Below are 17,916 nucleotides of genomic sequence, written 5' to 3'. Positions count from 1 at the left end.
TCTATATATTATATAATACTAGCTGTCCCGGCAATCGTTGTTTTGCCTTAAAATAAAAAAAATTTAGGGGTGGACTACCCCAAACATTTAGGGGGATGAAAAATAGATGTTGGCCGATTCTCAAACCTACTCAATACGCTCACAAAATTTCATGGTCAAGCCGTTTCGGAGGAGTATGGGAACGAAAACTGTGACGCGAGAATTTTATATATAAGATTTGTTCAATAGGTCGACTGTCTGGTCAGCTAGTTCTATATATTAATTCACACCCATTCTCGTTTTAATTAAATAACTATCCCATTTTTTCCATTACTTTTTGTAAGTAGAAGAAGAAAGAAGTTTGGAAGAAGTTAAGTTATAATCCAGTCGAAATCAAAAAAGATCGTTATTTTGTCTAATTTAATTGTTTATTGCACAAGTATGCTAATTATATACAATTGAAAGTTTTACATAAACAATTTGGAAAAATTATATTTAGTTTAATGTGTACAGTAATAAAATATATTGGTAACAGAGAAGATAATAAATGAAATCGTAAATAAATCAGTTGATTTTCTCTTCCGATTCCCCCGAGGACACTGTCTGCGAGCCCAGTGACTCCATTACCGAGAACTGTTCAGACAGATTGTCGACATCTTGTATGCCCATTATTTGTGTGAGCAGATAGCTGAATGTGATTTCCTAGACAAAATGAACAGCAATTTAATAATAACAACGCAGGACAAATCACACAGCACAGTTCCAAGCTAAGCAGAGCTTGTACTATGGGTAAGTACTAGACAACTGATATCACTACCTTTTTTATTAACACATGCATAGGAAACGTCCAACAACAAGGGGGAAAGGGATTGTTAGTAATGTGGACTCTCGACCCTATTGCTAGCCATGTACCATGTCAGGTTGACATCCGTCCACGCGGTTCCCCCTGGAAATCGTGATAAATTCGAGTTGAATTTATCACGACAGGCTAACTGACCTGACTTCATTATCATCCTCCACTGGTGCCCCGTCAGCGTATACCGTTAGCGCAGGCGGGTGCACCATTTCATTACGTTATTGGATTTTTTTTGTATATAAATACAAAAAAAACATCCAACTAGGTTGATGTTGACCATCAGAAATAACGGTTACATTTGACAGTTGCAATTGTTGACAGTATTATTCTGTTCTCAATTGCAATTGTGAAAAAAATCATTAATAGATAAATAATCCCTCTCCATTCTCTTAATTAATATAAACTTTTTTTTTTCTATAAAATTGTATCGCGGCACTAGAAATAGTTACGTACCTCTGGTAAAAACGAGAAGTCATCTTCAGCAATTACCGCTCGATCATCGAAACCGTGTCCAGAGAGTATGGAGAGGAGGTACCATGACAACTCGCGGGAGAAACATTCCCCTGTGCAGTGTAATTATAGCTGTTACTATATGAAAATGTCTTTAATCATTATATTAATACATGACGCAAAACTATACCCTTTTTTAAGTAATTACGCGGACCGAGGAGTATGAAATGTTGAATAAATAATAAATTGAGTATGATATGAAATGTTTTTTTTATATTCCATCGTAAGTCAAAAACTAATTACGAGGCAAAAATATTTGAAGTACGCAAAGGAAACCCAATTATATAACATTTGATACCACCTATTCTGTTTAAATTTTTTAAAAACACTTGCCTTTTTCAAAGAAAATAATAATAAACAATTAATACAACGCCATGTAGTCCCAAGCTAACAAGAGCTTGTGTTATGGGTAATATACAAATAACAGAAATACTTAAATACATACATAATATAGGTGGTACCTATAACGATAACACCCAGGCCAATATAAACAATCATACTCATGTCTGATTGTATCGTGTTGGGAATTACCCGCGACCATCGGAAGAACGCAGTATGATAAACAGCTAGAGCACCGGTGCTGTGAATAGCTTTTAATTTTTTTTTACAATGGATCCACGGTATCTATAATATAAGTATCATAAACTTCAAATCTATATCATTACTTTTTAAAACAACTCCGATAAAGATGAACGCAACATATAGGAGTATTTTCATATAAGAATTTCTTTACTAGCTGGCCCGCGCAACTTCGTCTGCATCATTATCATTATAGTTCGCCTAATAGCAGCGTTTTACCTGAAATAAAACGCATATTAAAGTACTTACCTTATTCGAAGCTTATTATTGAGATAGGCACTTCCGTTTCCCGTCATTTTTACGTCATGTCCTACCTATTTACTCGAATATTGGTACTTCCGGCAGCGTCACCGTGCAGTGGCGCCCTCTATATCCTTAAAGTAAGTTTAGTTTTTAAACCCTGGCGCCTGTATGGCTCATTGGATCGAAATTGAATGCACCAGGCAGAAATAAAAGATAAGCTTCGAATAAGGTAAGTACTTTAATATGCGTTTTATTTCAGGTAAAACGCTGCTATTAAAGCACTTGACCGTTATTCGAATTATTGAGAAGTGTCTGTTATCGCCTGGTGATGCTGCAACCAAAGTACCAAAGGAATAAATACGCCAATGTGAATAAAATAAAATAAGGAGAAATAATATTATATTATAAATATTTATTTTAATCAAAGTTATTATACATAGCGTAGAAAATTTCAAACAAAAACAGTTCCTCCATATAAATTAAATACTATTTTATAAGTATATCGTTACCAATAATTAACAAAAGAAAATCAATTCATGGGACTAAATAAGTGCGCTACATGTGGAGAATCATCTGCGGCAATTATTTGACGTTGATAAAATTTGTGAAATGTATTGGCTGATCGCCAATTCCCACGAGCTAATATATCATCCAAGGGATAATTCTTGATCCAGTTCTTTGAAGCCACTGCCGAACGCACGCTTCCTGGTGTTCCAGTAATATTGGCCTCAATAAATAAGGTTTTTATCCAACTAGATATAACAGTACGAGATGCAGGCTTAGGATCGCTTCTTAATGTAATAAATAATTCATATAAATTATTAGTTTTTCTTCTATCATTTAATATAGCTATAGTTTTATCTAACCAAAATACTGGATTAAGATTATTATTGTCCGTATTATTTAGTAATTTCCACCCAGATTGTCTGTGTGAGCTATTGTCGGTTTTTGAACCGAATTGCGGCCATAATATAATATTATCGTTGTATTTAATACAATGTTCAGGATCAATTGTAAGCAATGTTTGGTCATGAACGCGACGCCCTGAACACAGGAGTAAAAGAACTGCTGTATGGCGCACAGTTTTAAAAATATTATTTTCGTTTACTGTATAACTAGATAAATAAGAAATTAATTTACTAACATCCCAAATAGGTATCTTTGGGGACTTAGTTATGTTTGGGGACTTCAAGGAAATAGCTTTCAAGATATGTTTAACTAGGACATGAGAGCTAAGCTTACTTGACGTTTCTACATTACATAAGGTAGACACAACAGATTTATGTAAAAGAACTGTACTGTACGATAAGTTATGTAATAAGTAAAGGTCTCCTAAGAACTGTGCTAACTGACCACCTGTTGGATTTCTAGAGTCAACCTTGTTAGTATTAGCCCAGCTAAGCCATCGTTTCCAAGCTACATCGTATGTTTTTGAAGTGGATAGACGCCAGGAATTCTTAAGTAACTGACGCTGTTCAGGTGTCCAAGTGTTTAATGCCGATGACCACCCCCACATTTCCATATCTCTAGAATCAATTCCTCTACCTTGGGAGGTGGGCGACCTGTCGTTGTGTCTACTAGATACCGTTCCAGATTTTTCAGTGTGAATGGCGCTGCGAGTGATCGGGCTTTGAGGTCGGCTCGCCAGTATACCTTCTTCCAACGAGGCACCACTAGAAGAAACGTTCCTGTTGAATTGTTGAGGTGAGTAAGCACCTTGGGAATTAGAAAAGGTGGTGGAAATACCCAAGCCAGGGGATAATTCCAGGATTGGCTGAAAGCATCGTGATATACAGCCAGAGGGTCCTTCAAATCTAGTGTGACATAATTCAATACCACGTGAGCCCTGTGGGATGCAAATAGGTCTATCGCAGGCAATCCCCACTTCTTGAATACTTTTTCTACGCATTCTGGAAGCAGGTGCCATTCGGGAGGTTGACGGTGTCTCGACAGATGATCCGCGTGGCTGTTGAACCTCCCTGGAATGTAATGTATTGTAAAATGTATTTGAAATTCGTCTAGTATTTTCAGAATTTGATAAATTATTTCCAGCAATTGAACTGATTTTGTGCCTCCTTCTTTTCGCAAGTATGTAACGGCAGTTTTGTTGTCGCATTGTATGAGGATGGAGTTGCGACTCATCAGATGGCAATGACTTTGAAGTACACGCAATATTGCAAGTAATTCCTTCTGGTTGCAGTGTAATGGCTCCTCGTCTTTCGACCATAGACCGGAGAGGGTAATATTGTCCAACTGCGCTCCCCAAGCTATATCTGACGCATCTGTTGTCAGGAACATTCTTGGTGGCGGATAATGAAGGGGTGTTGAGAAATAACAATTTTGAACCCACCATGTCAGTTCTTGCTGAATTATTTGAGGTAAAGTATAGATCACCCTCGGATTGTCTGGTAACTTGCTCACGAATAGAAGCAGCTGACGATGATTGAGCCGGCCTCGAGGAACTACAAAGCTTGCGAAGTTCATGAGACCAATCAACTTTTGTAGTTTTCTTAATGTTCCTCTGTTGTGTTTTAGCACTTTGCTTACATTTTTTACAATTTTTTCTGACTTTTCTCTTGGTAAGCTCTTTTGGTTCTGCCATGGCCACCACTGTACTCCTAGAAATATCAAACTTTTTTGGGGAATTAGAATAGACTTTTTGAAATTTATTTTCCAACCCAGATATTTCAATATGTTTACTGCCTTTTTTACTTGATGTTTCAGGATGTTGATATTTTGATGAGCAAGTAGAAAATCGTCCAGGTATACGACAATTCTTACATTTTGTTCTCTTAATATCTGTGCTACCCAATTGGTAAGAGGAGAAAATGTTTTGGGTGCGGTGTTTAGTCCGAATGGTAGGCACGTCATTTCGTACAATTGGTGGTTGTAAACTAGACGTAGGAATCTCCTGTGAGATGTTCGTATTTTGAGATGAAAATAAGCCTGTGAAAGGTCTATTTTGCAGAGCCAATCTTGAGGTTGTAAAAAATCTGGAATGCGGTACATGTTTATTAGATGGAAGTGATCTGTTATTACAAATTTGTTTAAAGCTTTTAAATTGAAGATTGGACGAGCTGTGCCATCTGTTTTTAGTACATGAAACATTGGGGAGATGAAACTTGGTGAAATAGAGACTTTCTTTATTATTCCTTGATGCTCCATATTGGATAATATTACTGACATCTCTTTCGAAGTAGGAGTTTGATATGGACATTTCTTCAGATTTGGTTTTATTAGCGGAGGTATTTGAGAAAAGGGTATGCGATATCCTTGTATTAATTGCAGGATGACCTTTGGTGCTTCCATTAATTTCCATTGTGGATAAAAATGTGCTAATTGGCCTGCTTTGAAGTGTTGCGAGTCATTGTTTATAATGCCTTTTTCTCCCTCTGGATGCCCGAGGGGGAGACTGTCGGCTTCGATCACGATGTCCTTGAGTACCGGACCGCGAGCCACGGTTACGAAATGTGCCTCGGTTATGAAAAGACTCTCTTTCTGATGTGCTTGGCTGATTAAATTGAAAGTCTACATTTTATCCTTGAGCATGACCCTGGTAATGTGGGTATCTTCCCCGGGGAGATTTATAATTAGTGCATGACGTGTTAAAATCAAAATTATTTCTCGAAGTACCACGCGATGGTATTGCTTAAGGCGAACCCAACTCCCGCGAGGGGTGGTAATATTTTACGCTGTGTCGCTCTTGAAACCTTGCATCATTCTTTGCAGGCCAGAATGCCTTGCAAACACCGCCAGCTTTTTCTAAAGCCGATGAGAAAAGATCACTGTTAAATAAATTTGTTGTTGATGGCGGTATTTTGTTAAGGGATGCTTTAACAAGTGGATCTCGAATTTGTCTGAGAATAGTATCTCTGCGCATTTCAATACTCTCGGCTCGGTGTCCACACGCTAATTGCAAGAGGTCAGTAGATATTTTGTGTAAATGGCCTTTTAGAAATATTTGTTGGATCTTTTCATCTAATTTATTTAGACTTCCTTCTGGTGACTTTGACCATGTCACAAGTTGCCTTAAGCTGTCTTGTAATGCTTCCTTTTGTTCGAGAATGCAGTATGTTATAGCTGCATATGATCTTTCTGCATATTTTAAGTTACACGAGGTGTCGTAAGTTTGTACCTCTTCGTTGGTATCTAGATCAATGAAACCTGGAGAATGAATGTATTGCTTTTGGGTATCAGCATATCTAACTTCTGACCAAGAATTTTTTCCCAGTTGCTGCACCTCATTAAGCATTTGTAAATAAATGTCTGGTGTTTTAAGGACAGAAGGTTCTTTTAGTTTTGTTGTTATCTCAAAAGCAAAATCTTCTGGCGGATTCTGTATGCTGTTATTATTAGATTGACTCTCGTTTGTATCAAAAATATCGTTTCCATATAATTCACCACTAACCTCTGAACATATAGATGCTGCTTCCTGGTCTCTGTCGTAGAAGGACCGGCGTAAGTCACCGACTTCTTTAAATAATTGTTGTATCATTTTTTCTGTCCGTTGTTTTTTAACTTTCTTGTTACATTTTCGTCGTGATCTTTTTCTTTTAGAATCATACGATGCATCAGACGATGACGTGTTCGTTGAGCTACAATTATTACATGAACTATTACTGCAATTACTTTTGCTTCGACTACGACGCCTTTTACGAGTCTTTTCACTTGGTCCAGCCACTATTTGGGCATTTGGAGAGCCCTCAATTGCACTCATACTGTAAGAGAAGCTGTAGATGAACACTTACTTGCTAAATGATTAGTCAAAAATAACTCACTGTTAAACTAGACTAGAAATGTTTTTTTTTTTTTTTTTGAAATAAAAAATAAAAAGGAGTAATTCCTAAACTGCGAGTACTTTAATATCTATAGAATAATCACAAAATTCCAATATTTTTCATTAGACATCTAATCGTTTGATTAAACAGGTAGGTACACAAAATTAGACATAAAAGCTTAAATATATTTAATTTAAAATCAGAACCTGTAGGTTCAAAATTATGTCGAACGGAAAACCCGTTAAATAAAATCACTGGAAATATGTTCATATTACCTTAGTTGCTATTTGAAGATTTTAATACTGGAGTAGCAAAGCTGCTGCACTCAGGTTACTTCGACGGGAAACAAAACGCCAATGAGCCATACAGGCGCCAGGGTTTAAAAACTAAACTTACTTTAAGGATATAGAGGGCGCCACTGCACGGTGACGCTGCCGGAAGTACCAATATTCGAGTAAATAGGTAGGACATGACGTAAAAATGACGGGGAACGGAAGTGCCTATCTCAATAATAAGCTTCGAATAACGGTCAAGTGCTTTAATATACATAATATCTTTTTAAATTACAGCCTATGTGTTATTCTGATGTAGGTATAAGCTATAATACTTTCAAGTTTCATGAAAATCCGTTCAGCAGTTTTTGTGTGAAAGAGTAATAAGCATACATTCATACTCACAAAATTCGCGTTTATAATATTACTAAGATATATTCATTTACTCATGTAAGACATTTTAGCCGCTTACGAACGTCATGTTTATTGAACTTTTTTCCTACTGTGCATATCAGTCATTTTATAGTCATTCATCAGTCTTTATACCTGCATATATAAAAAAAACAACTATTAAAAAGAGCAACACACAAGCTTCTTGCTCATTCTTCTTGTGATGAATCTGCATTCCGAATGAGTGGTAGAATCAAAATATGACTATTCAAAAGTGCTTGTAATGAGATTATTTGAATAAAGATTATTTCTATTTCTATTTCTTACCATGCGAGCCCAACATATCAATAAAGTCATCACGATGCATCATGTATGTCTCTTTCTGAAACGTGGCGAAACTTCTGAACGCGTTGCGGACCTGCTGGTAGCTATACCCGAATGCTGGTCTGTGGTTCAAATACAGCTTAACAAACTCCTCAAAATCTATCTCCGAACACGGCTCCCGTAAGAAGACCTTATATTTCGCTTCCACTATTAAATTTTCCACCTGAAAATTTCAAGATTAAGATAGACTATCGACGAGACTATAGGTACATATATTTACATATTAATATATTTATTTAAGTAATAATTTGTGTGTATCTGTATGTGCATATAAAAAAGAGAACTGTCAGTGCATAAAGGAGGAAATTTTTTCTAATGCTCCGCCCAACTTAATTTTTTATTTCATAACAACCTTCTCCTAACAATAACAAACATACCAAACAAAGAATTAACGAAATCGGTCCAGCCCTTCAGGCCATTTTCTTTTTTAATTATTGTAGTCGTTTTTTTAAGAAAATTATCAGACGTAAAGGAAGGTTCCATGGGAGTAGTTTACTCACATGCATGCAATTCAGTCATGTAAAAAAAGCCAACTGCAATATACCTACCTCATATTCAGAAGGAAAGTAGCCAAGTGCTCTCATTAGATCAGGTAAGGAATCAATTGGTATGTAATCCCTGACGCGCCTCACCGCCGGCGAGAAGGTACCTTGGCACAATATCTGGATGTAGTAGAAAAGATCCCTGATTTCCTGGAACAGCCAGCCTGGGCGGCCGTTTTCGATTAAGCAGTAATAGGGGTCTAGGTTGCTGCCGCCTAGCTTTGTAGTCGAGTCCACTGATCTGATTATCAAATTATTAATTACTTATTATTTTTGTTGCTAGTGCTTCTCAAGTGAAAGGAATGATTAAAGACGGTAAAATGTTTTTTTGACACAAGTGGAAGGACGCTGCTCTTCAACTCTCGGACCTACAGCTAACTTTCACTAGATTTCATAATGTTTTAACCATCGTAGAAGTTTTCTACCGAGAGGAAATAATTGACGAAAAAAGCCTCTGGCTCGTGTACTATACTGTCTTGATAGTATAAAAATATATATTTTGTTCCAATAAAATCGACTTCAATCAAAATTATATTAGTCTGCAGTTATATATATAACCTGCAGTTTTAATCAGTAGTTAGGTACTTTATATGCGAATTTCTTGTTAAACTGGGCTCATATTATCAGGCTTAGCCCAGACAGTCCGTGTCGGCGACGGCTTTTCATTGGAGCATTTCCAAAGAGGGTCGGGCTTAACAAACAAGCGCCAATTGAACGGCGTCGTCGAACCAGCCGTCCGACTTATATCGAATATATACACCCATTCTTAAATACTGTATACTCAAATTATTAGGGTAGATACCTGTAATTAGCTGCCCATTGGCACATACAACTGTCCTTCGCTCCAATTGTAAACAAGGTGCCGCTGTCTTCTCGGAAACACATGTCTATAACCTTCACAAGAAGCATATCAGTATAAAATCTTATTTGAAAAGGTACGACGAATTGAACTTCATGACTATTATAACAGATCGGATATTCAAAGTTATTGTCAACTGTCGACATTGCGGTGAATGTACATGACTTACAATTTGATGGGCTAGACGGTAGTGTTACAATTGCCACGTTGGGAAATTTGGCTGGTTACCGATATTTTCGACCCCGGAAAGTTGGTAAGAAATATAACATTTTTAGTGTCGAGCTGATTAGAAATCAAATTCTAGGTCGGAGTTATAAAAATTTTAAATCAAGTAATGCAGATGAAGGATGACCAGACCTGTATAGGATGACCCAGCAATCCAACATGTTTCCAAGGATTCCCATCTAAGGGCATCTTCTGTAGACCTATAACATTCTTTGTCGCAAACAACAGATACCGCAGCTCTTCACCTTCCTCTCTCCTGGAAATCAGCTCGATCTTACGCACAGGATGTTCATAACGAGGACCCAGCACCGTTGACATGGTCATTGTCGTTGCGCAGTTGATTAATTTGTATTTATGCTGGAATTGTATGGAGATTGATGTAATTGAATGGCTGTAGAGATCGTTTAACATTCTACTTACCTACATAAAAACTACTATTAAGACGACGCATCGTAAATATTAATATTAGTGAACTCAATTTTTTTCAGCAATTACAAACTTTACGGGGCTGATATTTATGTACTTCATTTTTAATATCCTTGACATCATTTTATACATTTGCAATTTTGTAGCAGATAAAAAAATGTCAATGAATTGTCTTTTAAATCATAGATTTACATTGTATAAGAAGACAGATCCAAATTTTTCTGTATACATTATACTAAGTACACACTTCAATTGTTTATTACGGCGTCGCTTTAAGAATAAGCAAATAAATAATGTATATAACTTGAAATCCTTTCCCCTCTACCCATAGGATGTCTGGAAGCGCTTAAGCGATAAGACCGCCTTTTGTACCTACATACTCCATGCGCTGTTTTTTTACTCCATGTATTCTTTTAAGATGCAAAATAGAGTAATAATTAAAAAAAAGTAAATAGTAGACTACCTCGTCATTTGCAATCAGTATCAAATTCATATCATTACGATGCTCTAAAGGATCTAAGGTCATTGGAGACGGCCACGCGATCCCGACCAGCGGCACTGCACTCTGATCCACACGGTCTAGACTAAATATTTCCAAGTATTCTTCTGAGCTGTTGCCTATATCGTATTCGACTATAGTTCTGTCTGCACCGAAGGACACTAACTGGTATTCATCCTTTTCTGTCTTATACGGCAAGAATAGGATAGATGTTACGTCTTTATAGTGAGCACGATGTTTTCCAATGAAATTCCATTTAAACGTAATGCAATCATACTTATATACGCCGACAGTTTTGCCTGTATCCTGAAAAAAGGATGTAGTTTCGATAATTTCAGTTCCATAGAGATGAGTAAAGAAATTATGAGAATTAATTTATTTTAAAAACAACTTATTTATACTTAAAATATTTTGAAACAAAATACAACAACATTTAATTATGTTAGCATTTAAATAGATTTTTAATTAGTTTTTTGTCAAATTGAATGTTGAACAAGAAGCCAACATATTTTTTTGTAAATTGGCTCTGCTTTTACATAGATATGTAATACTATGTTATCGGTGCTATAGATATCGGAGCTTTAACATTGAACTGCATGAAATAAAAAAATTGAAATTTCGGGAAACTAACTTTAAAACATTATTATTTATGTATTAGCCGTAATTTTTCTAAAATTGGATTTTTTTGGGTTAATGCATTTTTATTACAGTCAAGGAAGGGAAGGTAAGGCAAGAGGCATTAAAGGTTTTTCATGTGATTTGCATTGTCACTTATTTTAAGAGATGTTTTTCTGTTGTCTAGGAGGTCGGCCTGACCTGACAATGTGACCAATATTCTCCACATTACTGACAATCGAACTGTTTACAAATAATAACATTAAGCCCTCTGTTCTGTAAAGGATATATTATCGTTATCATTAGGCACGTGTTGCAGAAGCTAAGGTAAATAAAATGATAAAGACATGTTTGCTTACAGCAAAAGCTAAAGTCAGGGAATCACAGCTGTATGTAATATCTTTTATTGCATGACTCGTGTCCTTGAATGGAGTTTCCGTTAATATGTTGATAGTTATTGGATCTAAAAATAACAGCTCGCCAGTATTTAAGCCACATGCAAGATGGAAACCTGTAGAATAAAATATCATCAATCTGGTGGTGCATGTATACCTTATATACGAGTATACTAGTTGTAGGTATCTGGTGACGTAACGTGGATATGACCTATGTTATTGACTGTTAATGTAGATTTCGATAGAAAAGTGTCTATTTTTAATGTTGGTTGCAACAAAGCATTATAAATAAATGAACCGTGATGGTTATCATTTCACCACTGCAGCTGTATATATATATTTTGTGGATGATAATGGAATGGTGCATCCGCCTGCGCTAACGGTTTACGCTGGCGGTGGCCAGTGGAGGATGGTAATGTTATCATGTTCATCTCAACACGAGGTCAGGTCAGTTAGCCCATCGTGACAAATTTACCAATTACAAATTTATTACGATGGTTTCCAGAAGGAACCGCGTGGAGGTCAACCTGACATGGTACATAGCTAGCAATAATATCATCAGTCCACATTACTAGCAATCCCCTTTCCCCCTGCAGCTGTATATTTGATGTGATGAGGTGTCGCTACTTAATTTGTTTGTTTATATAATACTAGTTTTTGCCCGCGGCTTCGCTCGCGTTAATTTATCCCCTTAGGGATGGAATTTATCAAAATCCTTTCTTAGGGGATGCCGACGTCATAGTAGCTTTATGCATGCAAAGTCTCAGCCCGATCGGTTTAAAACTGACAAAGTTTCATACAAACTTTCATCCTCTATTTTGGAGGTAGAATTAATCAAAATCCTTTCTTAGCGGATGCCTACGTCATAACATCTACCTGCATGCCAAATTTCAGTCCGATCCGTGCAGTGGTTTGGGCTGTGCGTTGATAGATCACTATGTCAGTCACCTTTGAGTTATATATATTTAGATTTAGACATTAGAGATGCTACACACGCGGGTGCATTCATTTAAATATAGGTTTGATTACCTGAAGGAGAATACTTCAGACACGTAACGGAAAGCTGCGGTATTGTCACTTCGTAATTACACTTTATTGAATCGCATTTAGGAGGTATGACCACCTTGTAGTGGTCTCGCAGATCGAGCCTCGAGATCAGCTTGTGTTGTAAGAAATTGTACAACTCTACCATACCATCTGCGTATCCTATGCATACTAATTGCCTGAAATATTATTGGAATACAATAATGTCTCTTGACAAGAAGAGCGAGTATACTTGCTCGAGCAAGAGCAACGGCTCTTTATTATTGCCCATTGTTGATTTTAGATAAGAACTTCTTACATTGATTTGTGTGTCTGAAATTTCCAGATTCTTGTGATTTGGTTGTGGTCTACATTGACTTTTAAATTGTTGTTTTTTTATTATCTAACTAGCTGTTTAATGTTAATGTTAACATTATTTTTCGAAAATAAAAGTAGCCTAATTTACCCCTTATTACATCAGCTACCTGCCAAAAAAAGTCCCGTCAAAATCGCCCCAGACATTTCAGAGATTAGCCGGAACAATTAAACAGACAAAAATGTTATTTTGGTATATATAAATACGGTATATTCACATGCATGTAATAAAAAATTCAATATTACAAACAGACACTCTAATTTTATTTATGTGTATAGATTATTGTCAATACCCTCCTTTCAAGCCAACGTTGTCTGTAAGAAATCGCTATTTTCCGACAAGTCCTTCTTTATTACCTCTGTATCTTATTGTAATGTTTATTTTTATATTTGTATACATATTAATTTATGTATCTAATTGTTTTTTTACTGTGTATAGAACAATGAAAAGTTTTTTCATTTTCATTTCATTGTTGTACCTATGTGTATTTTGTATTTGAGACGTTCAATGGCATTATATTCTTTGACTCTGCTTTGTCTAGAGATATAAGTACTTTTACTACGCTACTTGCCGAAAGTGAATGAATATTTTTTTACTTCTCCGGATGAACTGTTAGTGACAATGCATGCGATATCTTGTTGTCCAGCACAGTAACCAGCTTCTCAGTCACGAAGTCCACGAAATTAACACCCTGATTGTGAGTACCTGCAACATTAATTAGGGCTGCTTATTATATATCTTTATAATTATACTAGTTGACCCGCGCGACTTCGTCTTACTCATCATTATATATCGCACAAGTTACATACCTAATATCTTTTTTAATTATAGCCTATATGTTACAATTTTTCTCTACACAACCTGCGGTTGACTGGTAGAAAATGCAGTAAGTCCGCTATATGTATATTTACCTTGGTATTTTGTGAATTGAAGTTATATAAATAAGTATAATAGTACTGTATACTTACATACAATAAAATCTCGGACGATGATCGGTTTGCCTGCCATAGTTGCGTCGCTGGGCAACTGTTGCTTGAGTAACTTCTGTCTCAGAAGCCCAGTCTCAGAATCTATTTCCGTTGTTACTTTCTCCCAACAAAGGCATGGATTGTTACCTAAGTCGTACATTAATATTTAAACATACCGAAAGCAACCAATTCGAAAATTTATGTATAAAATTCTCGTGTCACAATGTTAGTTACCATACTCCTCTGCTTGACCGATTTTTATGAAATTTTATATGCATGTTCAGTAGGTATTTTTCATACCCCTAAATGATTAAGGGTTGTCCACCTCTAAAATTTACTTTTTATTTTTTGTAATTTTGTTATAACATTACTTTGGAAAAGAGTGGATCAGCAAAGAATTGGTATTACTGATTTTATACTAACATTTTGGGTCAAATATCTGGTAGCTCCTAGGCGAGATGTTGAAACTGAGGCCGTGCACGCTATCCACTTGGAAGCCATGCACCCAGTACAGCAGCTTCATTTGCTCGTCGTAGAAGTGGATCTCACCACCGTTGTTTCCTGTTGTTATCACTCTAACACCAACAAACAGACAAAGTACAATTGTTTTTAATTTCATCATTCATCATTCTTTCTAATTCTGTGTTAAAATGTATTTAAGTATCAGGTGTTTATTACCCGTAATAAAAGCTCTGCTTAGCTTTAGGCTAGATAGCGCTATGCGAATTGTCCAAGGATATTATTATTATTATTATATTAGCTGTGCCCGCGGTTTCACCGTCGTTAAATTTCAATAAAAAATACAGCCTATATGTTATTCTGATGCATAAGCTATATTACTGTAAAGTTTCATCAAAATCCGTTCAGTAGTTTTTGGGTGAAAGTGTAACAAACATCCTTACTTACAAACTTTCGCATTTATAATATTATTAAGATATCAATAGAATATATGTAATTATGTAATGAGCTCTAAATATTTACCCATCAATGCTTTTGATGACGTTTATTTTATACTTTTCAATTCTGAAAACTTTCACAAATCTCAAATTCTCAAAGCTCTTAGGTTCTACTTTCTTCTGGTACTCTATAGTGTACCCATAGACCAGTACAGCGCCCCTACTAGTGGCAACGAGTACTTGTGAAGTATCTTGGACGAAAGTGAAACAGGTCAGCTTTCCAAAATCCGGTTGTATATTTTTCTCAGGCTTTTTTACTTTTAATTCATATTTGTCTGTTTCTTTAATAAGACCTCTCTCCATTACAAATACTTTCTGGCGAGAATAAAATATAGACATAAATACATTTTTATTTACACTTTATTGCACCAGATACAGAAAAATAATAATTTATTAAAAAATATACATATATAACTAATATTATAAGTTAGTGAGTTTGGATGTACTGAGTAATCTTCGGTACTGTAAATCCAAATTTTAATGTTCTTGTAGTGATGGAAAGCCTATTTATCGAAAAAAGCTTTAAGTTACATGACGCTACCACCAATTGGTTGAAACTGTAATAAAAAATATTGCAGAAACGACGAAAATGTGGCGCTGACATTGTTACGTAGGCTAGCTAGTTTCTAATAAATTGATAGAGTATAGGATTATTAGGTGCATTGGTTAAAGGGATACTAACGCCCGAAACTCCTATGTATATATCGTTTTTTGATATCAACAAAAACTGTTCCGAATGATAGGGATTGAAATCCATCGCCACGACAGAGTCCCGAGGCAAATCTACTTCTAAGATAGCTGAAATCAACAACAATCCAAATTCAAATTCAAACAAGAGACCATAATTTTGGTCCATCCCATATACGAATAACGAAACTAATTTACCGCTCGGTCTTCACAGGGCGACAGGTATATTTTGACTTACTACGTCGTAAATAAACAAAAATCTTAGTTTTCTCTATAATTATATTATATAATCCTTCCGGAATAAATCGCCAAATTATTCACAGTTAGAATTATAATAAATTCCATTGCCTTTTTATAAAAGTAGATAAATGGAGCATAAACCACACGACAAGGTGATTTTTCGCTTTGTATGATTAAAGTGAGATTCGCAGCTACTCAAAATAAGTGAAACCTTTGTATTATTTATTTTATTTTAAATTATTACATTCTTACCGTGAGGTTCATCTTCTCCAAGTGACCAAATCCACCAAAACAGAACAGCCTTTTCCTTATACCCTAAAGTTAACAAATACTTGGCTTCTGCACTTAAAGCGACTTTAGAAATTTTGGTGTCGCCGTGGGGTGAGAATAGGGTCCTCTGTGGGAAATAATCACTGCTGTCCCATATTATAATAATGTTTTCAGGGCCAGAGTCTGCTGTTACAAGCCACTTGCCTTTTCGATCAGATGCTATACATGACACTATATGTCTCTGAACAAAATAAATATTCTGATATAGTTTTTATACCACAGTGTGCAGTTTATTAATTTTGACTTTGAAGGCAAAAATATATAAAGAGACCGTGTAAATGAGGTAGAGGTTAAAATTTTGCTGTTTATAAGTAGCGAAAAATTTCTTATATGAACATATTATTCAAACTTGAAATTAATTTTACATTGAAGATAAAAATTATTCAATTATTATTGGTGATTTTTTGGCCCGAGAGTCAGTCAGTGTGAGTCGTAGTGAGTTGGATGGGTGATCTAAACTGTGATCCTTACGTGTCCCTGCAGTATCCTCATTTGGTTGGTGGTCCAGTTGTACAGCACCCCACAGTTCGATGCTCCATAGAATATCGTAGTGCTACCCTTATCGTTTAAATTTATTACTCCCACTTTTGGATTGTAGCCGTGGATCCAGCGAATATTCTAATGTAAGTAAGTTCAATGAGTCATCTATGTATATTTTTATTGTTACGAACAACAAAACTATTCAAAAGACTATAATATAATTAATATATTGATACTCAGAATCCGCCTTTTCTAAAGTAAATACTGTCACAAAATTTTGGCAATATAATATGGATAACACACCCAGACCGATACGAACAATCATACTCCGAACCGTGAAGTAAAACGGCGTGCTAAACCGGTCACCGATGTAGTTACTATAATTCAATTAAAGAATGTTTATAGTATTTTATATACTCGATAAAATAATAAGGGAGTACTGGAAGACGCCATATGAGTTAATGTTTACCTGTTAGATGAACTATTTACAATTACCTTTACACATACAATCTTTCACGCGTTAATCGTATTTCAAAAAAGGCAGTGAGAACGAGAAAACGTCATCATTAGGCCTTACCTTACCTACTCGGGGGTATTGCTGAAGCGAATCACCCCTGCATCACTCGTTCTTAAAGTCTCTTATTTACTCAAACCACAAACCCAGTCTTATAATTTCACACTACGCGCTCTGTGTGCCGCTAAAACGAATACAAGATTGTATGACATAAAGCAGACGATTCTGAAACTTACAAAAGGCGTAGGCTTATGGTGGTACTCTGCGAACTCGGCGTGTTTTTTAATCTGTGACAAAGATAAACTGTAGAGACGGCGATCATCAGCCTCGCTAGCGGTGCGTGCGTGCACATTTGGTAGAGAATGGAACTTTTCTAATTGGCTGTTCGGCATTTTATTATACCTTATTTAGGTATATGCTATTCTTGAAAATATGCACAGTAATGTAACTATGACACAGTAGTATAATAATATTATTCTTAGAACACAATTCATGTACGCAATGTTAAGTCCTAAAAACCTACTGTCAACACATTGTGTTTTATTTATTTTTTATATTAAAAAGAGTCTTGTTCTTACTGACAAGATTTAATAATATATTTTATTTATATACTCTGCGTGTAATGTAAAAAGCAATGGTTTATTTATTATGGTTTGGATCTCATTTCAAGGACTTTCATGAGTGCACTGAACATGGCGTATAGGGGCAGAAGAACAGGACGTGGTCGATTGCTAACACATCCCCGTAACCTCGGCACTATGGCGGCGAGAAAGTATACCGTAAGGTTTTT

At 35.9% G+C, this 17,916-nt stretch overlaps 1 protein-coding gene across 1 annotated transcript; it reads right to left on the bottom strand.

The window, feature by feature from the left end:
* Positions 1–89: 89 nt before the first annotated feature.
* Positions 90–17,518, bottom strand: LOC131854659 (cilia- and flagella-associated protein 251-like). Its single transcript, XM_059205792.1, has 17 exons — positions 17,363–17,518; positions 16,604–16,750; positions 16,055–16,313; positions 15,558–15,673; positions 14,901–15,190; positions 14,343–14,494; positions 13,920–14,066; positions 13,548–13,656; positions 12,582–12,775; positions 11,517–11,668; positions 10,507–10,848; positions 9,750–9,974; positions 9,336–9,427; positions 8,540–8,774; positions 7,935–8,154; positions 1,289–1,398; positions 90–681 (listed from the first exon to the last, which is right to left on the bottom strand). The coding sequence occupies exons 1-17, from the start codon at positions 17,516–17,518 to the stop codon at positions 544–546; spliced, it is 3,084 nt and encodes a 1,027-aa protein (XP_059061775.1). The 3' UTR covers positions 90–543.
* Between the last annotated feature and the right edge of the window lie 398 nt (positions 17,519–17,916).

This window comes from Achroia grisella, unplaced genomic scaffold, assembly GCF_030625045.1.
Source record: "Achroia grisella isolate CSIRO2021 unplaced genomic scaffold, CSIRO_AGI_Agris_v1 utg1241, whole genome shotgun sequence".
NCBI classification, from domain to species: domain Eukaryota; kingdom Metazoa; phylum Arthropoda; class Insecta; order Lepidoptera; family Pyralidae; genus Achroia; species Achroia grisella.
This window is presented reverse-complemented; position numbering and strand designations above follow the sequence as displayed.

What these genes read in the sequence shown, in the direction of transcription:
- LOC131854659 (XM_059205792.1), bottom strand. Translation starts at nt 17,518, where the DNA reads ATGCCGAACAGCCAATTAGAAAAGTTCCATTCTCTACCAAATGTGCAC. An exon ending in TGGAGAAGATGAACCTCACG is followed by an intron (nt 15,674 to 16,054) that starts GTAAGAATGTAA and finishes TGTTGATTTCAG; the next exon opens with CTATCTTAGAAGTAGATTTG. An exon ending in GTCATCAAAAGCATTGATGG is followed by an intron (nt 14,495 to 14,900) that starts GTAAATATTTAG and finishes TGTTGGTGTTAG; the next exon opens with AGTGATAACAACAGGAAACA.